The 26,646-nt window shown below is 37.3% G+C and overlaps 1 protein-coding gene across 1 annotated transcript in view; it reads right to left on the reverse strand.

Annotated features, from left to right (window-relative positions):
- Positions 1–12,972: 12,972 nt before the first annotated feature.
- The window catches only part of LOC140817873 (uncharacterized), a 46,481-nt gene continuing 32,807 nt past the window's right edge, over positions 12,973–26,646 (reverse strand). The window contains exons 4-9 of the mRNA XM_073177666.1: positions 26,089–26,532; positions 25,462–25,896; positions 25,219–25,350; positions 25,028–25,154; positions 22,705–23,307; positions 12,973–13,085 (exon numbers count right to left, since the gene is read on the reverse strand). Coding sequence (XP_073033767.1) covers positions 12,973–13,085; positions 22,705–23,307; positions 25,028–25,154; positions 25,219–25,350; positions 25,462–25,896; positions 26,089–26,532 — 1,854 coding nt within the window. The remainder of the gene's footprint in view (positions 13,086–22,704; positions 23,308–25,027; positions 25,155–25,218; positions 25,351–25,461; positions 25,897–26,088; positions 26,533–26,646) is intronic.

Raw genomic sequence — 26,646 nt, forward strand, 5'->3', positions numbered from 1 at the left:
TTGAGGTAATTTTCTTCTGGTTTCAGCAACTTTAAATATCAAGGTGCTGGAATAGCATGTATTTGAAGTTGAATTGCTGATATGTAGTAGAATATCCGACAATAAACGTATATTCGGAGTCGGAATTGAATTATGATATGATTTTGATTTGATATGATTTTTTGAAGTTTCAAATGATATTTGAAACTCATATTAATGATTTTGAGGTATGTTATTGATTGAAATGAGTATGTAATTGATGTAGATAAAGTGTATCTTCAAGCTACATCAATTGGAACGAAGAATTAAGGTATGTTGCGACCGGGTAACATACGACAGGTATCTGTATTATATGATATATGATTGGATTGATTTGATTGGATTGGATTGGAATACGTGTCTATGTGCCTATTTGATGATTTGATGTGGCATACATGACATTGAGATTTGAGTATCGATGTATAAAATAAATGTTTTGTTAACACACATCATTTTATGCATACATCGATACATGACATGCACGTTGAGCTATGATCCTTGGATACCCGGATATGATTTGATTGGATTCCGGGGTTTGTGAACACAATCGCTATGCCGGTATTATATGACCCGTAAAGCATAGACAATTGTGGCCCCATATGATTGGATATGAGATGTGGGATTGACGACGCTTCGTCGACGTTGTCATATGTGTATTCCCATATCGGCCGGTGTGCCAGCTCGAGCATTGATTTGATTTGATAGCGATTCGATTGATTCTGACATGTGCTCAGTGGATGGGCATTTGACCTGATACCTCCACGACATACATGCATTGCATACCATATATCATTGTTTAGATATCTGTGGTATATATGATTGGTTGTTCCATACGGAGCTTTGCTCACCCCCAAGGGGGGCTGTTGTTGTCTTTGTGTGTGGACAATGGCAGGTACTCCAGGATATCAGGAGACCGGAGAGGGTACTTCTGGAGGGAGTCACTGTTGAGTTGAGGTTTTATATGTTGTTCCCAGTATATATGTATATGTATCTATATACCGGGGCATGTCCCGAGGATATGAGTTGTTTGTATGTGATTGGTTTTGATTATGTGTGGGCGTGTTTTATGATTTGAATTTAGAACTATTTTTAGTATTTAAATATCAGAAGAGATATTTTGGGCTCATTGTAAAGAAAGTTTAAACTCGTTTTCCGCTGTGATTACTTAACCCTAATCAAATTGTGTTGTAATAACGATTAGGAGCTAAGGGCCCCACAGAGATAATGTCGCCAAATCTTCAAAGAAAACACAATTGCTGCCAATTTCAGATCATGAACTGGATAATTCTCTTCATGCTTCTTCAACTGTCTGGATGCATATGCAATCAAATGACCATTCTGGGTTAAAACGTACCCAAGTCCTTGAAGTGATGCATCAGTGTACATAATGTACCCTCCTGATCCAGATGGCAGAGCTAAAACTGGTGCGGTTGTAAAACGTTGATGCAGTTCATTGAAACTATTTTCACAATCATGAGTCCATTCGAACTGCACATTCTTACACGTCAGTTGAGTCAATGGTTTGGCAATCTGAGAAAATCCGGAAAAGAATCTCCGGTAATAACTTGCCAAACCTAGAAACTTCTTATCTCTTGAGCTGATTCTGGTCGTGCCCAACTCAACACTGCTTAGATCTCTGAAAGGAAACCAAAATCAACCTCTAATTCCTCAGATCAGAATTTCTAATGTCCCAAAAATTATTGCATGCTCTGATACCACCAAATGTAGTGCCCTTACCCGAGCTACTAATAAACAGACTAATAAACATGCAACATTAAATTTAATAACAACAATTAAACAACGGAAACCAATACTTATTCATCTTACCACCCAAACGAAAACAAAACATAACAGCAGTCTTAAACATTAATACAACCATAACATAATACATGATTCTGAACGATAAAACGATAAACCACAGAAACTCCACTGGATCACCACCAAAAACCCAACTGCTCTAGCCACTGCCCTGGTCGTCCGAACCGTCCAACCTAAGACCTGCCCCGTGGAAAGGGGCGCCCAAGATGAAAACAAGGACGTGAGCGACAAATCGCCCAATACGAGAATGTACGAGTATACAAACTGATATGATGCATGCGAAATGCAATATGCTCGGATATCAAGGATCAAGTCAAGAATCTCATGCTCAGTCTAGAGGCTCTTGAGTGTGTAGTCTCTGATCTGTCCTAGGCAAGTTTTGCTCCCACATCATCATCAAGACATGGACCTGCAATGTCCAGGTCATCAGAGCCCGCAGGTCCCGTCAGACACTGTAGCTCTCGATGCCCCATCGTCCACGATACAGAATAGGGCTGAGCGGCCCCAACAAACGAGGTATATCTCAAATGATATCAGGCTCAACATGATATGTCATGTACAATATGCCAAAGCAGCAAAACATGTATCATGCAACAGATAAATATGCAGCATATAAGTGTGTATACTACGCTTGGATATCTCAGTCAGTACATCACGTACCTCACTAAAACAATCTGACAGAAAGCCCTGAACCTAGACAATACCAACATAATGAAATCACTATCAAACCAGAACAAACATGCTACAAGTTCTCCCTAATGATCCTTAAATCACTATCTAAGGATTTAGGATTATACCTGCGTCTGTCGTCAGCCCGCTGATGATGTCTTGATCTCAGTTCACCGACCCGTCCTCTAGTCGATATTAGCTCCGAAACTTCCCGACAACAAAGTGCCCTCGAAACTGACTAGAAACTAGGGTATAACTATAACTCTCTCTGAAGAATGCGGTGAAGGAAAGAAAAGAATCGGCTTCCATTTATAGGCTGCATCCGCACTATTTCAGAAAATCCGAACCAATCTTATCTGCCACGTGTCAGAATCTAATTGGTCTAGTTGGATTTCTCGAGATAATGTAATCTGAAGTTGATCGTGTTGTCCCTTTTTAAATTCGGTGGATCCCAACAGCTTGATCCCGAATTATCAATTCCTTAAAACTTAATTAAAAACTCATTAATTATCTCTTAATTAATACTTCATTCAAAACAAATATTCAGGTCATTACATTGAGGCTGACTATCTGTTGTGATGTGTTGCTCGCCGATCATACTGATTATACTACTGTTGTTGCCAATGCTTTTAGAACCGAGCAGTCACTCAAAGACATTGATTGGGAGATGCAGCGAAAGATGAATTGTGCTCAGCAAGCTAGCAAGAATAAATAAAAAGCCTTATATGGGACCACCTAAGCAACCAGAACCACCAAAACCACAAGGACAACCACCTAAAGGGAACATTCCGAAGACTTATGAGAAATCACTGTGCAAGGAGTTCAATCGTCCACACTATGGCAAGTGCATGTAGGGCACCTACAAATGCTTCAGTGTGGAGATTTGGGACACAAGGCTGGGGATGCCCAAAGCTCAAGCAACCCACTGCTGGAAGGGTCTATGTGATGCAAGCTATGGAGGCTGAGGCAGAGCCGACACAACACTGAATACCGGTAACCTAGCGGTTCAACGTTTTTACGATGCTTTTATTGCGTGAAATGTTAAAATGGGTTATGGGAAGTGAATGGGATAATAAAGAACTTATAAGAGAATATGTTTCACGCTCTACTTGAACTGGATTTAGGAGTCGACGTTGGAAATTTTTGGGATAGAAATGCAATTTTCAAAATTTTGGGTGACCGAATTGAAGAGTAAGAATTAAGCTAAGAGGGTTAAGTATGAAGTGATTAGAAGAGTCAAGCTTTGCATTTATAGAGACAACGAAAAATTTCGAGGAGGAAATTCTATTTAAGGGGGGTAGATTTGTAACGTCCAAAAAACCAAACCTAGGTAAACTACATGCATGCAAATTATTCGAATTGTTTATTTGTTTTATTTAATTGATTTTAAATGCTTGCATGATATTTATCAAATGATTAAAGGTATGGTTGCATGATTAAATGATTATATGGCATGTTTTCATGAAATTAAAGGATTTTACCCGAATATTCGATAATAAGCAAGGGAAAGAAGACCGGGGACGACCAAGACTAAGAATAAATATTTTTCACTAAATTTTTTTAACGCTTCTCAATATGATTTAAAATGATTTCATTTTTCTAAAAATGTTGGAGTTCAAATTATTTTACGAGTCGAACTCGATTTTTCCGGGGAAGCCGTGTTTGGGCAAACGAAGAGTTTTAAAAGATCAAAAATATTATTTTTAGAAACTAAATTTTATAAACTTTTTTGTTTCAATTAAATAAGAGTTAGTGGACCCAATTTAACTAAATTGAATAGGCCCAATTGCTCTTATACTTGGAGGTCAAAAACGAAAGCACATTAGCATGCCAAACTAAATCTATAAAGTTAAACCTAGGCTTCTAAACACTTCATTCAGCCGTTTTTCACACACTTTACACACACTAAGGTTCTAAAATATCAAGAGGAAGAAAAGCTAGGGTTCTTTGTCGTCCGGTCATCCAACTTCGCACTCTCACCAACGATTGAATATTTGACTGTTTTAAACATAAAGGCACGTTTTCTAAACCCTTTGACGCATCATTCAAACAATATTATGCATGGTATGATTATCTTTGCTTGAAAAATATGTTTGTATGATTGGTTCATCGTTAGAACAAACATTATTAAAAGTTTGGATGCTTTTACGCTTGTTTTGAAAACTTTATGTTTCCAAGGGATATGGTGCCAACTAGGGATGATTTATGGATAAAACATGAATAATTTTAAGGGGAAACAAGAGCTGGGAAAGAGCTGAAGGAACCGTGCATGAAGGAGGCTTGAGGCTAGGGTTTTCTTATGAGGTTTGGCTTGTGAAATCAGTTAGGGGAAGGCCATGCCTAGGGCGTGTTTCAGGGCCTGAGCAGGGCTTGGGCGAAGCACTAGGAGGTGTCTAGGTGGGGCTGGATGCGGCAATAGCAAGAGGGAAGAGTCCACACGCACAAGGACTCTCCCCATGCATGCTCGCGGCTGGTTTGCTTCGTTTTGGGAGTGCAACGTGGCTAGGGGTTTGCCAAGATGGTCACGTAGGGTCCAAAGTATAGGGATAGGTTTCGGAACAAGGTCTAGTGCAGCCATGGTTCGTGGTGGCTCGAGGGAGTGAGAGCCAAGACTAGGAGAGGCGCGCGGCTCTTGTTCTAATGGTAGGGCTTGCAGCACTGGTTCAATGCTTGGGCTGGGTTAGGCTAGGCATGAACATGGTCCAGGGTGATGAGGGTCAAGTGGGCTCGGTGGTGGCTTGAGTAGAAGAGTCCTATGTTGGCTATTCCCTGGTGTGAGAAGCTTCAAGCGTGCGACTTTGGGTTCTTTTTCGAGGAGGTTTTGCATGAGCTAGGGTCTTGCTCTATGGGTTTGGGTTTGGGTTTGTCAGGAGGGTCCCTAGGTGGGTTCGCTAGGGTCTGGCTCGAGGTGGCTCGACAATATTGAGAGATGGCTCGATGAGTTCAATTAAGGGTCAATATTGCAAAAATTAATAAGAAAATTCGAACCATGGGTCCACAGGGATGGTTCATGGCTCACAAGGGTAGTTTAGGTAAAATATTAAGGTTTGAATTTATTCGGGAATTAAATGCCTAACGAATTATTAATTAAATAATTAAATATAAATCCTCGAATTTAAGCTAAATAAAAATATGAAAAATAATATTTAAGCTTAAATAATTATTTGGGATAAGCTCATGTCATTAAAAGTAAGAAAAAGTCAAAATCGAGAAATTTTATGTTTAGGGGAAAAACGGTCATTTTACATTTGGGTAATACGTAAAAGCTTGGAAGCATCCCGAAGGATCATAACGCATGTTAAATGATATTTTATGATTTTTAAATGAAAATATGAAATTTTATGATTTATGGTAAAGTTGTGCAATTTTTACTGTTAAAATGCTTATTTTGAAAAGTCGTGATATTTTACGATTTTTGCTGTTAAAAATGCTATTTTTTAAGATATGGAAAGGATACGATATTTTATGATTTAAAAAGGAAAAGAAAAAATATTTTGAGGGATGTGTATTGAGTGTGACAAAGAGGATATGTGGGGGATCTGTTTTAAGAAGGAACATTGAACTTACAAATTTGTGGGGATCCGTTTTAAGAAGAAACGCTGAACTTACAATTTTGTGAGGATGTCTTGTGGGAAAAGGCCCAGAGGGAACCCGTTTATGGGACTGAAAGCTTTACGATTATATGATTTTATGATTTACGATTTATTTACGCATGAAAGCTATTTTAAATAAAAGTATTATTTTATTGCATGTGGTTGTATATATATTACTAGCTACTTATGTTTAAAACGTGCTAAGTCATTAGATTCACTAAGTTTGAATATTGCAGGATTTGATGGTATGAAGAGGGGCTGACGCTTGAGTGGATCGAGTGCGGCAATACACTCCCAAAAGACATATTTTTTCCGCACTAGCATGTTAGATAAAAGATTTGAAGGATTATTGTGAATTATTTTATTATGGATTTTTATGCTTTATTTTTTTGTTAATTGATCTTTTTTTTAAAAAAAATGTCGATATAAGATTTTTTGTTAGTTGACGATTTAGAGGTTTTTGGGTACCTAGGAATTTGATTGTTATTTTATTATGATATACGAAAATGTTAGGTTATTTTATTAGTAATTTTTGAGTTTATGATTTATTAAAAAATAGTGGACGTTTAAATGAGAAGTGACGTTTTTCCACATGTTTAATGGTCCCTAGGTGTACATTTTATGGCTGGAAAGGTTAGGGCAAGAGGATGAACAAAAATTGTGTTTTAAATAAACCATGGTTTTTCGAATTTGGGTGCTAGAAGGGCAAGGGTGTGTGCTGCATATGGGTCACATCTAGAGGCCTAAAGAGAGGTGTATGATGGTCCTAGAGGGGTTAAAGGGGGTGTGGGTGCAAGGGGAAGGGCTGTGGGCATGAGGTTTGTGGCGCGCATGCAATGAAGAGCCGGTTTGGGGGCTGTGTGTTCTAGGGTTATCAAGCTCGGTCCAGTAGGGTCTCTACGGGTCGATCATGGTCCTAGGAGTTTCAACTAGGGTCTGGACATGGTGGTTAATGTCTGGGGTCGAAGGGACTAAGGGTTGGCACAAACTAGGGCTTGGTTCGAATGAACAGAATTTTCTATCAGCTTCCTAGGCTCGTCGATGGTTTTATTTGGCTTGATTTTGGTTGCATAGGGTATGATTAGGTTTGAATGAGATATTGTTCAAGTTTGGTAAAGTTTTGAGTCGATTCGATCTAAAATCAAGACGTACGGTTAAATTTTAAAACGAATTGTGAAATTAGTTGAGAAACTTAATTTTACGTCTAAGAAATGTTTATGGATGTATTTTAAGGTGTCATGTTAATTTTAGAGATGAAAATTTTAGGTTTAAAATTTGGAAAGAAAATATTAAGTTTTGGATTTATTCAGGTTAAAAACGCTTCATGGTTTAATCATTAAGTTATTAAATCGAAAGGATCGGGTTTATAAGAAAAATGTTAAAAGTAAAATTTAATCTTGTTAGGATCGGTTGGGTGTGATCAAGTGTTTAGAAAGGGGGATGAATAAACACTTGACAATTTCACAACTTTTCGAAGGATGAATCCGTTCAGTGATAAACTGAAGTCAGGAATCTTGTTGTCAATATCAATCAGCTAAGTAATGAAACTGTGGAACTAAACTGAATGGCAGAGATAATAAACTGAAATTAAAGGACCAAAGATTTGTGTATGTTCGTAGAATTCAAACGCTCCTACGTCACCACTTCTATCTCGTGGATATGATATTTACTAAAAGACTTTGACCTATACAACACTTTGTACAAGCCCACTTCAGTTTGAACGTAACATTGCCAAAACTGAAACTCTTAGTTTCAGTACAATTTTTATCAATACTCAACTGATGTAATTTTTCAGCACAACTGATCTCTAAAAGATAGAATATTACAACAGTAAGTGTTTGTGCTTTAGCTCAAAATATAGCCTGAAAGCTATGAATAAATTTAATAGGTGAGAGCTTCTTGTAACTAATAATAGTTTGTTGTATGTTCTTTGATAGCTTGTGAATAACTTGGTAACTAGGTTAACTTTGTATAAGATGATCTTCTCGGCTATTTATAAGCTCTGCTTCCAATGGTAACTTTGAATGCGTTTAAATCTTTATATCCGTTAGACACGTCAACATTCTTATGAAAATTGTATACTGTAGCTTTTCTGAAATGCGGCGTTTCCACTTCGATTTGCAGTCTGCTCATGTACAAATTGTCGCTTGATAGCTACGCTCCTTAATTGATGAGTTGTGAAGCTGATTTATCAGTTGACTCTATATAGCTGATATGAATAACTGATTGTTGTGTAACTGATAAATCTTAACTGATCATTCAGTTGACTACACAGCTTCAATTAGCTTTGAACACTTCATTTGCCTTTAATAAATTGCGCATTAGTCTTCAGTTCAAGCAACTATCAGTTACACATCTTCAGTTCAGGTTCCTTTATCAGTTCTTAAATCTTTTCACGCTCAACTTGTCAAAGTCCGAAATTATGATTCAACAATTTCCCCCTTATTGGTGTTTGATAAAATTTAGAATTTATGAACTGGTCAAATTGAACTTTTGTAGATAAAATAATATTTTATTGAATCTTTCTTTGTACATATTCGTAAAAATAATGAAAGAATAAAAGAATCTCATAATAAAAGAATATTCTATTGACTAAAAAATTCTTCCAATACTAATAACTGAATATAGAGAAAGTCTTCTAACTGATCTGGGCTGTTCTTCTTTTCTTGGCTCTTTTATCAGCTGGTCCTTGGTTAGTTGGTTGACTTGATCTCTTCTTAGATAGTTGATGCTACTGTTCTTCCCCTTTTTTGTCAAACCCATCAACCTTGCTAGATAATGTGCAGACTTCTGAGGTGACCAGAGATATAGCATTCATCATCTATTCCTGCATTACATCCATTCTCTTGGTCATGCTGGTTTGTATAAAATCCATTTGATTGATCAGCATGTCCTGAGTCTGGAAAAGGGCTGGAACTGTCACTCTGTCCTTCTTTATTTGATCTAATAGGATGAATAAATTATTGATGTCTTTGGTGACCTGATTAAGGCTCTTCAATGTACTATCCTTTGTATAATCAATCTTCAATGTGTGCAGAAATTGGGTTGACTTCATATCGCAAATGGTTGAGATGAGAGTGTGAAAACCGGACTGAATTCCTTCGAGCATAATTTCAACGGCCACTGATATTTCAGGAGGCAAAGATTCATATGGATCTTGTTCTTTCTCCTATTCTTCTTCATTGAAAATTACTAAGGCTTTATCTGTTGATTCAGTCTCAGTTGAACTAATTCTGGAATAGTATCTTCAACCGATTTCTGATGAGTGTCTTCAGTAGAGATGGAAGTTGAGCAGCAGTTGGCCTTTCAGTTTGCACTTGCACTTCTTCAGAATGTTCAGAGTGCAACTGATCCTCTTCAGTTGGTTTATCAATTGACACTTCAGCTGGATCTTCAGTGGGTTTATCAACTGAAACTTCAGTTGGCACTGACACTTCTTCAGTTTGTTCAGAGTGCAACTGAGCAACTTCAGTTTCAGCTTGAACTACTTGTTCAGTTGTGGTAGACAACTGAATTGTTTCTTCAACTTATTCTAAAACAGCCTCTGAGGCTGATTTTTCAGTTTTGCTCTGGTCTTCAACTGATTCATCAGTTATAACATTCAGCTGGATGTCAGTGGCAACTAATTGTATCACTTCATCGACATTTTCCAGTGACAACTTAACATCGGTGTATAGTTAAAGATCTGCTGCAGGAGATTTAAGAGCAGAGGATGACGGTTGAGCATCCTTGGAAGAAGAAATAGTTACCTGCTCAGTTTTTTCAGCAAATGCCTTCTTGGATGGCTTTGACTGATTTGAAGGTTCAGCTTGCTCCTCTAAGGTTGGACTTTGGGAATTCACAGGAATACACATCTGCTGACCCATTTCCCAGTCTTTAATCTTCATCTACAATGATATGAGATCCATATCCAACTGGACTGGTCGGATCATAGTTCATGAGTAGCTGAGCTGTGACTTCAGCTAGCTTCTTGACACGCATTAGATCAAAGAAATAAGTCGTCCTCTCCAGCGCTTGTGTAATTTGACAGTTGTCACTGTCTTTATAACTATTGTTTCCAGAGCGATGAATTTTGTTTAACACTAATGTCTTCTGCAATCGCCTGGAAAATATTTCAGTTCTAAATCCGACCCATTCACCAAAATTTTTCAACTTCGACTTAGAAAACTCATTTATTTCTTCCCAAATAAGATCAATGTGAGTTTGAATCGGGTTGGTAGGTTTGGGCTCTTTGATCATCTTTCCCTTACCTTTTGGGTCAGTGAGGGCATGAGAAACGCTCAACCCTAACATAGTTGGATCCACTTTCTCATGTATCACCACTCGGGCAAAAGGTAGTGTAGATGGACAGGTGATAGTGATGAGTGGTGATCTCACTCCAACTTGTTTTAATTTCTCACCGGATTCGGTGATAATCTTCTTGAAGGAGTAGTTGGAGAAGACTGCTGATGTTCAATTGAAGAAGCAACTGGAATTGCCTTGATTGGTATTGCACTGATAGGCTGTTCAGCTCAAGTTGGCTTCAATATTTCAGCTAGGATGACTTCCAAGGCAGCTGGCTTAGTCTTTTGTGTTCTTGGCTTTCTCAAGATTTTCGCTCTGATTCAGTTTCACTAACAATCAATTTTCTTTTTTGATTGTGTTTTCTTTGACTTCGCCAAGTCCTTGGTCTTCTTCTATTTGACTGATTTGGGAGCATGTATCTTCCCAATCTCCTTTTTAACTTTCAAAAACTGCTCAGGAGATATATCCAGCTTCGTCTTTGGTTGTTGAACATTCTTAGCAGTGAAGACTTTGAATTTGGATGACTTCTCAATAGAGTCATCCACCAATCCTTTACTCTTCATAATGAAGTTGATTGGCACAGCATATCCATTGGACTATTAGGTCGACTGAACCATGTTCTTCAGAATGTTTAACAAGATCGCTGACCAGTTCAGTCTACGTCCATTCACCACAACAGCCATGATTTGAAACTTCTCAAGGGTAAGGGCAGCAAAAGAGCATGCATTGTCTAGCACACCCTTGGCCACTATATCTTCCAATAACTGAAATTCATACTTCAGCTCCTTTTTGGGTTCATATGTCATGCCCCGAGACCGAAGCATCAGTGACATCCGGCATTGTTTTTCAATTTACATGAAAACAATTAAGCCTCATAGCAAATAGCCAAACACCAGTCTTTTTCATAAATAAATATAGTCTTTACAATGAAAACAAAATGAAAATTAAATCAAAATTGCGGAAGTGAAATATATATAAGTCTTGAATCTAGATCTTTTAGCTGCAATCACCATCCCCAGAACGTCGCTTGTTCCTCTTCATTCAATTCTTCCTCATTCTTATCAAGGGAGAGATGTAAGGGGTGAGTGCTTTGAGAAACACTCAGCAAGTGGGGGCTGATCGATTACCACATATACATATAATGATAATTTAAAACATATTTTAACAGACTTTCAAAACTTATTATATCAAACATTAACTGAATCAGACTCGAAAGGTGAAACATAACTTATTAGAACAATTCATACAGACAGAGCAGAACAAACAAAACACTATTATTCATTACGTCATCCATAGTCAAACTGTCTCCCATATGTTAGTCCTCTAAGGGCTGAGGCCATAATATAGTTTTATACCCACTGCTGGAGGCCAGACATAATAAAGTTTTATACCCAATACTAGGGGGCCAGACAGAACTGAAAATTTTCGTTCCATGTCTAACTCAATTTATAAAATTTTATTACCAGAATCAGATTTCTCAAATTGTTTGTATCAGAATTTCGAAAGGACTCAGCAGAATCAAAGATTATCGAAGACAAAAAGCAAAAAGGTACATCGATCAAGATTTTAAAATATATATTCATCAATTTTCGAGAATAGCTAGACACATCCAAGTATGTCATGATATTCATATGCAAGTTTTAAAAATAAAAAGAAGTTACATAACAAAAACCCAATTATCGTGTAACAAGCGTGCGGTTCAAATTTTGTCAAAACTCGAGTGAAGCCTTAGCCGAACTTGGTTGTGCGAAGATGGCTAAAACTCGGACAGGTGATGACTGAAATTTGGAAAGAGCCTTCACGATTGCAACACGAGATCACCGGCACGACTCTTTCTTCTCTTTCCTTGCTATTAGCGGCCGAGAGGGTGTTTGGAGGGGAGATGACCGAATTTTTTTGGTGGCTTTTTGGGTGTGGTTTCTTCATAATGTTTGGGTGGTATTTATAGGTGAACAAGTGCCCTTTCATCACCCCTTGGTCATCCCCTTGACGCCCAAGAAAGGCCTTCAATGTGGTCAAAGTCATTCCAACTCAAGGGTCACATTGATTAACTCAAGAGTTATTTCTTACACATTAAATTTGTCCATTCCTTTAGCCTTTTTGATTCTTTTAGGACAAGAAAGGTTGAGCATCCTTGAGCTAAAATATTGAGGTCATGAGCTAGGGTTTTACTCTCTCGGTGGTGACTCTTTGATTTTTGTGGTTTTCTTGTAGCATAGATCCCCTTTGAGCTAATCCTCGAGCTTTCGAGTTTCTCCCTCGAGTCGTGTTAGCTGAAATTTTAAGTTTATATTTGAGTTTTATGGTTAAGTTTAAAGTTTTGAGATTCATGTCGAGTTTTATGACGTACATGATTTGCTTCGAAATTTCGAATCCTCACATCAGATACCTTTATCTTCTTCCCATCAGCAGATAGAAGCGTCAACATCTCCTCAATATCAGATGCTTTCACTTCAGAAAAATGAGAAAGACCATCCGAAGGCAGTTGGAAGATGGTGCTGAAGAATTCTTCATCAATAATCAGCAACTTGCTGCTGACAATCGTTGTGATTTTCCCATCAGCGGAGATGAATTTGTTGTCATAAAAGTCTTAAACCTCCTTGGAATAGATTTCCTGAGTTGAAGTCCCAAGAAATTTCTTCAATCCAGCTGCTTCCAGCTTGAGAAATACACTTCGAATGGCCTCATCCTTTACATAAAGGACTGAGTCAAAATCAATGATCATAGCATTTAGAATGTAAGCATGGATTTGGCTTGTCATTTCTGAAAGTTTGAAGATCTGCGTAAGAAGAAAAGCTCTGTGTTTGATATGCTCTTGAAAGTTGAAATGCTTGTAAAGAAATGAAATGAAGCAGGTTCATTTCTTATGTTAGTGACTGTTCAAATTTTTGGACACGTGTCAGTGCAAGATTAATTGAGTAAAACATGTATGAACATGTAGTGTAAACATGAATGATAATTGGTTGGACTAGTTGAGGCCACTTACCAATCACTATCAAAGAAAGACACAATAAATGCGTAATTTTAACAAGCACATTACTTAATATAGAATTCTTATTGATAATCAGTCAACTTATATGATAAGATCAGTTAAGTCAATAACTGAGTGATCAGTTGAGAAGCGAATCAGTTCAGTTGAAGACCAACTGACAATTGTCTTATCAGTTAACCAATTTGCAATAAATGCATATAAATAAAAAAGAGTAAGAGAATCTCATCCTTGATGAATTAGTTGCATCTGTTTGATTGATGTTACTTCATCTTCTTCTGTTTATTCAGTTAGAGTATATCTATAAATAAGATCAAACTTATCAGATACAAATATATTTTGGCATATAACATTAATCAAGCGCAAATGGACAAAGCAAGCAGTTCCAAGAAGCTCAATCCTGCAGAAAGTATTTCATTCGTGGAAACTTGGAAGAAAGATATCGAAGACTTTGTCTTTGATAAAGTAATGTCACCTGGACGAAGATTCATGATTGCCAATGTAACGTCCGAAAAATCAACCTACGTAAAACACATGCATGCAAAATTATTTTAATTGCTTAAATGTTTTATTCAATTGCTTTTAAATGCTTGCAAGATATTTATTATATGATTAAAGGCATGATTACATGATTAAATGATATTATGACATGATACATGAAATTAAAGATTTTACCAGAATATTCGATAATAGGCAAGGAAAAGAAGACCAGGGACGACCAAGACAAGAATATTTTTTTTTATTTAATTAATGGCAATGCTTCCTAATATGATTAAAAATTGTTTAATTTTCCTAAAAATGTTGAAGTTCGAATTATTTTACGAGTCGAGCTCGATTTTTCCTGGGAAGCCGATCTTGGGCAAACATGGAGTTTTAAAAGATCAAAAATATTATTTTATAGAAACTAATTTTATAAATTTTATTATTTAATTAATTAGGTGTTATTTGGCCATATTTATTTATTTAAGTAAGCCCAATTACCCTTAAGCTTTCAAGCCTAAAACCAAAGCTCATTAACATGTTAATTCATTTATAAATAAGTGTCCTAGGTATTTTATCACCACAATTTCATCACCATCAGCAGCCGTAAAATCCACCTTGCACACTTCAATATTTTCGAAATTTAGGAGGAGAGAAAATCTTGTGTTCTTCCTCGTCCGGTCATCCAACGTCACACCCTCACCGAAGAACGTATATTCGAGCGTTATAAACGCAAAGGCACATTTTCTAAACCTTTTTAAACATCATACAAATCATAATATGTGTGTTTTAATTTATTATGCATGAAAAATATGTGGGTTCAATTATTTTACGTTATGATACGTATTTTCAACGTTTTTATTATTTTTCGCTTGTTTTAAAAGAATCGTTATAAACCCAATGGACACGCTGCAAATACATGATAAATATGATTGATTATGATCAAAACATGATAAATTGATAAAATAAAACAAGCTGGAACCATGGGTTTTATCAAGAAGGGCTGAGGGGTTTTTGTTGTTGGGTTGCATAGGTTCAAGGGCTTGATTGTTTGCATGGGGTCATGGGGCTCATCCAGGGCTAGTCCAGGGGTAGATGTGGTCTCGGTATATGGCTGGGTTAGGTCCTTGGGCGGCTAGGGTTCGAGCTTTGGGCTGGGGAAGAGTCCACGTGAAGAGGGACTCTCCCCTACGCTTGTGTTTGTGCATCAGCAGCCATGGCGGCTCGCTGTTGGGGCTGGGTGGCTCAGATAGGTCCTATAGGGTCTAAGGTTGATGGGCAAGGGCTGGGCCAGAGGCTGAAGGGGCTGGGCTGGCCGCTGGCTCGAGAGATCGTGAATGAACTCAAGGGCACGCAGGTTTCTGGTGTGTCCGAGAGTTCCAGGGGCTGCAGCTCGATTTGGGGCTGGGCTAGGTGGTCCATCAAAGTCCTAGGGTGATGGGCATGGGTTGGGCTAGGGTCTGGAGTGGCTGGGTTGGTAGGTGTCTCGAGCAGAACGAGAGAAGTGTGAGTGAACTCCAAGCACGCAGGCTGCTGTCATCGGATCTGATGGCTCATGCGTGGCTCAAGGGATCGGGCTGGGGGTGGCTCGGGTCTTGGAATGGTCTAGGGTCAGTAAGGGTCTAGAGTGGTCGATGATTAACCAGCTGGAAGTGTCCTAATTGGGTTAGGAGTCCTAGAAGTACATGGAGTCTCACACACACACACATGCAGAACTTGGTTCAAGTTTCAGATGAGTTTGAGAGAGCTATGTTATGGTTCTTTGGGCTGGGCTTGGTTAGGAGAGTTCCAAGATGGGTTGGCATGGGTTTGGCTTGAGGTGTCTCGGGCGTGGCTCGAGTATTTTGGGAGATGGCTCGTTGTGTTCTTTTATGTGTCAAAAATGAAATTTAAAAGATTAAAATTGGAATCATGTGTCCACGGGTGAGATGCATGGCTCAAAAGGGTAGAATAAATAATAAAAATGTTATGTTTAAATTTTGAGGTCAAAATAATGAGTTTTGGATTTATCCGGAATTTAATCGTCTCACGAAACGTTAATTAAAGAATTAATTGAAACACCTAGATTTAAAAGGAATCAAATAATGAAAAATTATATTTGACCTTAAATAATTATTTAGAATAATCACATGTCTTTAAAAGTTAGAAAAAGATAAATTCGAGAATTTTTACGTCCAGGGGCAAAACGTTAATTTACACTAAGGAAAAAATGTAAACCCTTTGCAGCGTCCCGAAGGATCATAATGTATGTAAAATGATATTCTATGATTTAAAATAATGATTTTGATGATAATATGTTTTATAATTTATTGTAAAGCTATGCAATTTTTACTGTCTAACAGGCTATTTTTGGAAAGTAATATTTTTTTATGATTATTAAAGAAAAACAAAAATATTTTAAAGGATATGAATTGACTGTGACATATGATATATTATTTGTGGAGGCTACGTTTATGTGAGGACAATGAATTTACAATTTTGTGGGGATGGCGTGAGGGCCAAGGCCCTAGAGGAAACCCATATACGGGCCAAGGCCCCAGACATCGTTTACGGGCCAAGGCCCAGAGGGACCTCGTTTACAAGCCAAGGCCCCAGAGTACCCGGTGTATAGGAGAAGACCCCAGAGGAATCCTGACGATCGTATTTCTACGGTGGACCCTAGTGCACACCCCCATTGTCAATGTGGAGCTGAAGACTAATTAATCGACCGAAGGATAAATGCTAGTCACTTTCAAGGATCAAGCTTCACCCAAAATGATATATAATTGAAAGCTTATGATTAAAATGATTTTATGATATATGATTTATTATGATTATTAAAGCTATTTTTAAAATGATTTATTTATGCTCAAAGCTTATTTTAAATGATTTTTAAAGGATTTATTGATGCTTAAAGTTATTTTAAAATGATTTTACGATTTATGATTTAATTATGCTTAAATGATTTTAAATATTTTATTTATGTTCAAAAGTTATTTTAAATAAAAGTATGATTTTTAATGCATTTGATTGTATATGTATTATTTACTATCCATGTTTAGAACGTATTGAGTCTTTAGACTCACTAGGTTTGTATGATGCAGGATTTGATGATTTATGGGAGGCGGTTACGATTGAGTGGATCGAGTGTAGCAATACACATCCAAGAGCCTTTATGTTTCCGCTCTAGATAGATAGATTAATGATTTAAAGATTATGTTGATGATTTTTATTAGAGATATTTTTATGCTTTAGTTTATGTTAGTTGATCTTTTTAAAGGTCAATTTAGGAAGTTTTGGTTAGTTGATAATTTAAGATTTATTTTATGCACTTGAGATTTCATATGCTAAATTATTATGATTGTTGATTATGTTAAGTTATTTTATTTAGTTTAGTATTTTAGAATTTATGATTTATGATTAGTATAAAAAAAAGAAAAGTCGAGGTCGTTTCATGCAAACTATTCAGAGAGATAAATTAGTTGCCACTGATGAACAGAAAGCAACTGAAATCAAGTATAAGCTGCATCTCTCTGTTATTCAAACTTCACACCTTGTAACGGATGAAGGTCTTTACTATATGATGCTCAGCAATGAGTATAATATACTGGAGAAAGTTGTTTTCACAAAGGATTTTAGGAGAATTTCCGAGGAGATGTCCCTATGGTTATCTGATTGGCCAAATGCAGTAGAGATAGAACTAAACCATGTAACAATAGAGAGGTATTGTCAATAAAAAATTTATTTGATTCATTGTTGTCTATTAATTTTACTGCTTTGTTCTCCTGCAATCTAACTGATACTAATTGAATAAAAATTAGTAACAACTGAATAACCACTAACTAACAACATTAGCTGAAATAAAATAATGCAATTAAGACAAATCATTTAAACCAAGAATATTACGAAAGTAAGAAACTTAATCTCTGGTAATGGCTTGGTGAAGATGTCAGCTACTTTTTGTTCTATTGATATGTACTCCAGCCTGATTGCCTTCTTTAAATCATGGTCTCTGATGAAGTGATGTCTGGCATCAATGTGCTTGGTCCTGGAGTGAATAACTATATTATATGTGATCGCAATTGTGCTTCTATTGTCACAGAAGATCGGTGATTTTTCTGCAATGACTCCATAATCTTTCAGTTGTTGCTGAATCCAGATCAGTTGAGCGCAGCAGCTTCCAGTAGCTAGATATTATGCTTCAGTTGTGGAAGTTGATATGGATGTTTGCTTCTTGCTGAACCATGAAATAAGTCTGTCTCCTAGATACTGATATGATCCACTCGTGCTTTTACGATCAAACATACATCCTGCATCTGAATAGCCAACTATATTGAAAGATGAGTCATTAGCATACCATAGGCCCACATTTTGTGTGCTATTAAAATATTTCAATATGAGTTTGGCAGCTGAAAAATATGATTTCTTAGGATCTGCCTTAAATCTAGCACACATGCAAACAACAAATACAATATTAGGACGCGCGACTAGAAGTTAGGTATAATAAAAAACCTATTAAACCTCTGTAGAATACCGTCTCAACTGATATTCTCCCTTCATCTTTATCTAATTTAATTGATGAGCTCATAGGAGTATTTGCAGCTGAACATGACTCCATGCCAAATTTCTTAAGCAGTTCTTTCGTGAATTTTGTTTGACTGATAGAAATACCAGTTTCCAGTTGCTTCACTTGCAGACCAAGAAAGAACGTCAGTTCACCCATCATACTCATTTCAAATTTCTCCTGCATTAACTTGGCAAATTTCTCACATAATTTTTGGTTAGTTGACCAAAAAATAATATCGTCAACATATATTTAAACAATTAAAATATGATTATTTTTAGAGAATTTGAACAAAGTTTTGTCAACTGTTCCAACAGTAAAATCGTGGTTAGTTAAATTTTGTAACAAAGTCTCATATCAAGCTCTGGGAGCTTGTTTCAGACCATACAAAACTTTGTTCAGGTGATAAATATGATCAAGAAGAGAGTGATTAACAAAACCTGGTGGTTGTTCAACATACACTTCTTCCTGCAACTGACTATTCAAGAATGCACTCTTGACATCCATTTGCTAAAATTTAATGTCTTTGAATGAGGCATAAGCAAGAAATATTCTGATTGCTTCCAGTCATGCAACTGATTCATATGTCTGGTCGTAATCAATTCTTTCTTTTTGTCAATATCATTGTGCTACAGGCCTCGTTTTATTGCGCATAACTAAACCATCTTCTTTCATTTTGTTCCTATAGACCCATTTTGTACCTATAATTGTTTTAGAAACAGGTCTTGGAACTATGTTCAAGACATTGTTATGGGTAAACTAATATAGCTCTTCTTGCAAAGCATTTATCTAGTTAGGATGAAACTTCTACTAATCGTTATCTTAAAAAGTACTAGAAAAAAATTTTAAAACCTTCCCATAAATCGGCCGATACACATATATATATATATATATATATATATATATATATATATATATATATATTTATAAATATTTTGCACCATTTAAATATAAAACAACCAACTAATATTTGAAAATCGAAGGAAATATTCAAAACATAAAACCATCCAACATTTCACCAAACCTAAAAGCATTATTTGAAAAGTACAGCCTAAAATTCAACCTCTCAAAACCCTCTCAAAAGCATAAGTAAATGTCGTAAAAATATCTTTAGCATTATCCTAAAAATCATAAATTATAAACTAGTTCGGAAAACTAACGTCGTTTTTCGGGTTATATGCACCTTCAGTCCAGAAAAGTTAACCATCAACACCTCCATTATCATTATTATCATAATCACCTGGATCAATTACACCTAGTGAGTCTAAAGACCCAACACAACATAATCTTGATAACAAGTACTACATATACAGTTCACATGAAACAGTGAAAATACTTGTACGTAAAATAACATTTTCATAATGATACATAATGGATCCATCTATATGTAACCACAGTACTGGGCGGCGGGGACATCAGCGACACTCTCACCTGTCAACTGAGCTTTGGCCTACGTATTAACATATCATATTGTGTCAATGGAAATACAATCGTCGTACTCTCTCTTGGGTCATCTCCCGTAAACGCGCTCCCTCTGGGGCCTTCTCCCTCATGATATCTCCAAACATATTATTGTATTAGTCACAATTACTCCACTTCCTTCAACGTTTCGTATTTTCATCACTTTATAAAAATTAAACATGCATATAACGTTTTTCTTTTAAACCAAGCATGCAACATATCTTTTAACTTATCGCTTCATCATAAAAATCCATAAGCATTTAAAATAAACATGTTAACATTTAAATCATAAAAATACATAAACATTTAAAATAAACATTTTTACATATTAAATCATAAAAATTCATAAACATTTGAAATAATCATATTAGCATATAAAACAGCATCAGGACATTGCCATGACGTTTACTAATTTTTGGGCGTAAATTTCTCGTTTTACCCTAACGTAAAATTTCACGTTTTTGATATTTTTTTAATTCCGTTGATTCTAGACCATCCCAAATAATTATTTAAGCTTACATTAATGTTTCTATATTTTTATTTAGCTTAAATCGATGGCTTTTAATTTAATCTTTAATTATATATATTAATGTGTTTTAATCCCGAATTAAACCAAACTTTAATATACAATTGCCAAATTAAAACTTAGACTGTTTATATTTAATTTGCCCTCGTGAACCATGAATCGACCCCCGCGAGCCATGTTTCAATTTTTTTTTGTTCATAGAGGCACTAGTTCGAACCACCTAGACTACACCTCGAGCCATATTCGTTTTTTCACCGAGCCACACCCGAACCTGAAACAACCCCACTCCCATGACAATAACATTGAAATTAAATGACATACGCGGAAGCATTTGAATTTAAAAGGGAAAGAACAATATACCATTTACATCATAACTATTTTACACACTAATATACATAACCATTCACCATCATATCCTTCAACACATAACCAAAAGCCAACATAAAGTTTTCCTCATCATTCATTTAGCCAAATACATGACATGTTAAAACTTCACATGTTTACTAAACTCAAAACAAAAGTGACACCACCAAACAAAATCTTTCCCATTGCCTTATATATATGACTTCTCCCGTCTCGGACAATCCGCTTCAATCTTTTTTATCACCTGCATCACATGACATAACTGGAATGAGAATAAAACTCAGTAAGTAAGAAGCTGTACATAGCAATTACATATACATAGCTTTGGCTTAGAACGTGGCTATGGCAATGGCGATAAAGAATGAATCATAAATCTCAAATCAATATAAAGGGTATCATATCATGAATTAAAGGAAGGAAATGACAGTTCTGTGACCTGTGACCTGTGGTAAGTATCTCTTTGATATAAATATCAAAACTATGAGAGATACTCATAATCATGTGATTGGCCAATGACATGCATGAATTACTATCATTCCTTGGCTTTAATCATAGGAAATCTCATTGAGGCCTTACATCAAACACTTGGTAGGAACAATGAGTTACTAGCTCCTTTGTCAATGAATTCCATAGTAATCTTTGAACAATGAATATATATAACAATATACATATTGATTATATGTCAATGGGAGGAGCTAGTTAGCAATAAAATGGCTTGATACATATATAAATCATGTGAGCACAAGGAAAAGCTTTCACTTACAACAAACCAAATGAATGCTTAGATGTTCTTGAAGGAAATCCTACAACAATAATCACAATCATAATCATAAATCGTCTCCAATAATCCAATGAATCATGAACCCAATTTAACCCTCAATACTTCAAACCCTTCTATACTCCAAAAACATAGAATAATTACCTTGTAGCTTGAAATCTTAGGAAGGAGCAACTAAGAAATCACTATAATCCTTGCACTTGGAGTAGAGAATTGGAGAGAAGAAAACCTTGAGAGAAAAGGGTTTGAATCGATGGAAGAGAAAGGAGGATGGTAGGAAATGTGTAGAATAGTATAAAGTAACGTTTATAAGCCTCCAATTCCTTTAAAAACGTGTTTTCTATGCCATATACACGGACCCCGTGCCCCCCTCCGTGTATAGGTCCGTGTACACTCGGGAAATCACTCATTTTGCATGGCCGGACCCGGACCCCGTGTGGGGGTCCGTGTCAGGGTCCGTGTACCCTCTGCCAAGGGCCAAAACTGCATTTTTTCTTCCGAATTAGCAAAAGTGGTAAACATGAAAGTTGTAGCCCTATGTGTTTTCTTGCACCTCTCCAAATTTCAGGTCATTTGGAGGTCGGAGTCAAATGTTATGCCCATTCTCACAACACGTGTCAATGCAGGAACAACGAAACACACGACACGCTTCGGGCCACTTTTGGCTCGTCTTCCCTAATGATTTAAACAAAACTCAAAATAAGAAAGTTATAGCCTTATATCTTATCTTTCTAATGCAATTGGCCTCATTCCATTTGAATCAATATCCCATTCATTATGCTAAAAACCGTAACAAATACCAAAATTCTAATACCGTTTCTGCACCCCAATTACCTATTTGGCTCAAACCATCCAAACCATCAATCCAACTCCTAAAATTATACCTTCACAACAATAACAACTCCTCATATACACAACCATCAACTTAACCATACCAAAACCATACAATCAATAACCATGAATACAATACAATAACCATATTGATGCTATAACATGAAATATCAACCTTTCCATCAACTATACTCATACACCATAACAATAACCATGATCAATAATAACTTAACCATATATCCATAATACCAAACCATAGAATAACAGTTTTGACATTAGAAGGATAAAAGGTTGGGATATTACAATCCCCCCCCCCCCCTTATAAAAATTTCGTCCCCGAAATTTGCTTACCGCCAAATAAATTCGGATAACGATGTTTCATCTCCTCTTCCGGTTCCCATGTGGCCTCTTCAATAACATGATTTCTCAAAAGAACTTTGACAAGGCCAATTTCTGTAGTCCTTAGCACTTTCACTTTGCAATCAAGAATTTGAACCGGCACTTCCTCGTAACTCAAGTTAGGTAAAAGATCCAATGATTCGTACCGAAGAACATGAGATGGATTAGAAAGATACTTACGGAGCATAGAAACGTGAAATACGTTGTGAACTCTATCCAAGTCCGGTGGTAATGCAAGACGATAGGCTCGATCTCCAATCTTATCAAGAATTTCAGAAGGTCCAATGTATCGAGGACTTAACTTACCTTTCTTACCAAATCGCATAACTCCCTTGAGAGGAGCTATTTTAATAAAAACATGATCGCCAACCTCGAAAATCAAAGGCCGTCGTCGAACATCGGTATAACTCTTCTGTTTAGACTGAGCGGTCTTCATTCGCTCTTGGATCAATGCTACAATATCTGCTGTTTGTTGAACCAACTCCGGGCCCAACATCTTCCTTTCACCTACCTCTTCCCAATAAAGAGGAGATCGGCACTTCCTTCCATATAAAGCTTCATAAGGTGCCATGCCAATAGAAGACTGGAAACTGTTATTATACGTGAACTCTACCAAAGGCAACTTAGAATCCCAACTTCCCGGGAAATCAATCATACAAGCCCTTAGCATATCCTCCAAAATTTGGATTACCCTTTCTGATTGACCGTTGCTTTGAGGATGGTATGCGGTACTGAAAGCCAATTTCGTTCCCAAGGCTCGATGCAAACTCTTCCAAAACTCTGATGTAAACCTTGGATCACGATCAGAAACTATCGACACCGGTATTCCATGAAGTCTCACAATCTCCTGAATATACGACTCAGCATATTGATTCATAGAATACGTCGTCTTGACAGTAAGAAAATGCGATGATTTGGTCAATCGATCCATGTTGCGCGTTTTCACTACCGCAAGTGTACGGTGTCAAGTTTTAGTACTGGTTAGAGTGCAGATATCGATCCCACGAGGAGTGTGTGTAAAATTGTATATCAATTCTTGTAATTAAAATAGTCTCAACTATATGTAGAGAAATTGAATAAACGGTTGGTTTGGTTGAATGAATTAACCGAAAACAATGAAGTAATTAAGTCACCGAATCGAGAGATAATAATGAGAGAAAGTATCTAGAAGAATTATTTCACAAAGTTTCCACGATAACTATTCACAGTTTAATTTATATTCCTGAATTCCAATAAATTAATGGCCAAGAACACTTAGATTGTTTTATTCACCCTTTCCCAAGTGACGAATAAAGTGTATCTATCAACTTTGATTCAATTATTCCTAATTAGAATCTACGTTTCATAGATAAATGCTAACAATGTTCTTACTAAGCCTCGCTAAAGTTATACGCATTCCGAACGCTATAAACATTTAACGATCTGTCTCTAATGATCTATAATCCTAGTCCCTCTCCCGAGTTATAAGATTAATCAAACAACAAACAATTTATGGCCAATAAATTGCAGTGCAATAAACACAGAGAACACAATTAAACGAAAGCGGAATTCAATCAAATAAACAACGATGTCAAATCATCGTATCCACAGAGTTACGTCATTCTCTAGAATGGAAGTTTAGTTCATCACGAAATCCAAGAGAGACCAATACATATTTGTAGTTCTAGGCTTCGACACGCAATAAAATAAAGAGACAAAAGAAAAGATAACAAATCCAAAGCGTCTTCTTTGTCCCCAGATCCGTCGTTCTTCGTAGTTGTAATCGATCTTCGCCTCTCAGTACTTTCCTCTCGCCTTCTTTTTCTTCCCAAGATGGTGTATTTTCGTGTGTTTTCTCCTCACGGCGGCTCCCTCTAATTCTGACCTAAGAATCGCGCATTTATACTCAATCTGGACGCGGTGTGTGCGCGATGGCGTGAGTTCTGGCGCTGTTGCGCGTATGTTGCTGCTCGTCTGCCGTGTGTTGGCTCGCGCGGGTGCGCGTGATGTCGCGCGGTTGCGCGCTCTTCTCGGGTGTGTGCGCGCGGTAGCGCGTGAAATGGCGCGATCGCGCGCGAGCTGCTGTGTCTGGTCGTGCATGTCTGCGCGCGCGCCTGCGCATGATGTGGCGCGGTGGCGCGCGATCTTCTGCGTGTGTGATTCATCCTTGCGCGCGCTGGTGCGCGAGATGTCGCGCGCTGGTGCGCGAGATGTCGCGCGGGGGCGCGCGATGTTCTGCTCGGGTGACTTGTCTTTGCGCGCGCATGTGCGTGAAGTCGCGCGGCTACGCACGCACATCTGTCCGGTAGCATGCTCATGGTTGTGCGCTTCTTGGTCCACTTGGCTTCGTGTTCGCTATTTTCTCCATTCCTGAAATGACAACAGAAACAACCCAAAAACGCGTAATTATGTTCGAAACCAGCCTAATTCAAAATGGATTCTAATATAAATTAAGTGCAAATCTTGCACTTATCAATCCACAATCACCCAAATCGAATTGAAGCCTTTCTGAGTCCTTGGCAATCCAACAACGAAATCCATGGTTATGTGTTCCCACTTCCATTGCGGTATAGGCAAGGATTGCAATAACCCCGCCGGTCTTTGGTGCTCAATCTTAACCTGCTGACAGGTTAGACATTCAGAAACAAATAACATTATATCTTTCTTCATACCGGGCCACCAGTAAAGACGTCGAAGATCTTGGTACATCTTGGTACTACCGGGATGTACAGAATATGGTGCAGTATGAACTTCAAGAAGTACCTCTTTTCGAATGTCATCACCCATAGGAACACATATCCTGCTTCTAAAGGTCAACAAACCATCACGATTAAACCCAAACTCAGAAACACCTGACAGATCACTTTTCCTCTTCAACTCTAATAACTGAGCATCTAGTTGTTGTTCCTTCAAACTTCGATCAAATAAAGTTGAGTGAAGAACTAGAGAAGACAATCGAGCAACTGTACCTGAAGATACCAAATTAATCTCATTTCTTTGTAAATCAAGCAACAAGGGTTTAGAAATCATGGAACCCAATAATGAACTTGATTTACGACTCAAAGCATCCGCAACAACATTAGCTTTTCCAGGTTGATAGCTAATGGTGCAATCGTAATCTTTTACCAGTTCCAACCATCTCCGCTGCCGCATATTCAATTCTTTCTGCGAAAACAAATAACTCAAACTTTTGTGATCTGTAAATATTTCACATTTCTCACCATAAAAATAGTGCCGCCAAATTTTTAAAGCAAAAATCACAGCCGCCAACTCCAAATCATGAGTGGGATAATTCTTCTCGTAGTCCTTCAACTGACGAGAAGCATAAGCTATCACTTTCCCGCGCTGCATCAATACGGCACCTAACCCCTGCTTAGAAGCATCTGTATATACAACAAAATTTTCAGTACCACAAGGAAGTACTAAAACAGGGGCAGAAGTCAACTTATCTTTCAATGTTTGGAAGGCTTGTTGGCACTCAATGGTCCATTCGAACTTGATAGCCTTCCTTGTCAAACTCGTCAATGGCAAAGCTATCTTTGAAAAGTCTGCTATGAACCTACGGTAATACCCTGCCAACCCAAGAAAACTTCTTACTTCTGAGACTGTCTTGGGAATAGACCATTGCTTAATGGACTCAATCTTGGATGGATCAACAGATATTCCTTCTTTTAAAACAATATGGCCCAAAAATGCCACCTGTTCTAACCAGAACTCACATTTCTTTAACTTGGCATACAATTGTGTATCCCTCAACAGCTGCAACACAATCCTCAAATGCTCACGATGAAGTTCTCGTGTCTTTGAGTAGATCAAGATGTCATCAATAAAAACAATGACAAAAGTATCCAAATACGGCTTAAAGACACGATTCATCAAATCCATAAACACTGAAGGAGCATTAGTTAATCCAAA

Source organism: Primulina eburnea, chromosome 17, assembly GCF_022965805.1.
Source record: "Primulina eburnea isolate SZY01 chromosome 17, ASM2296580v1, whole genome shotgun sequence".
Taxonomy (NCBI): Eukaryota; Viridiplantae; Streptophyta; class Magnoliopsida; order Lamiales; family Gesneriaceae; genus Primulina; species Primulina eburnea.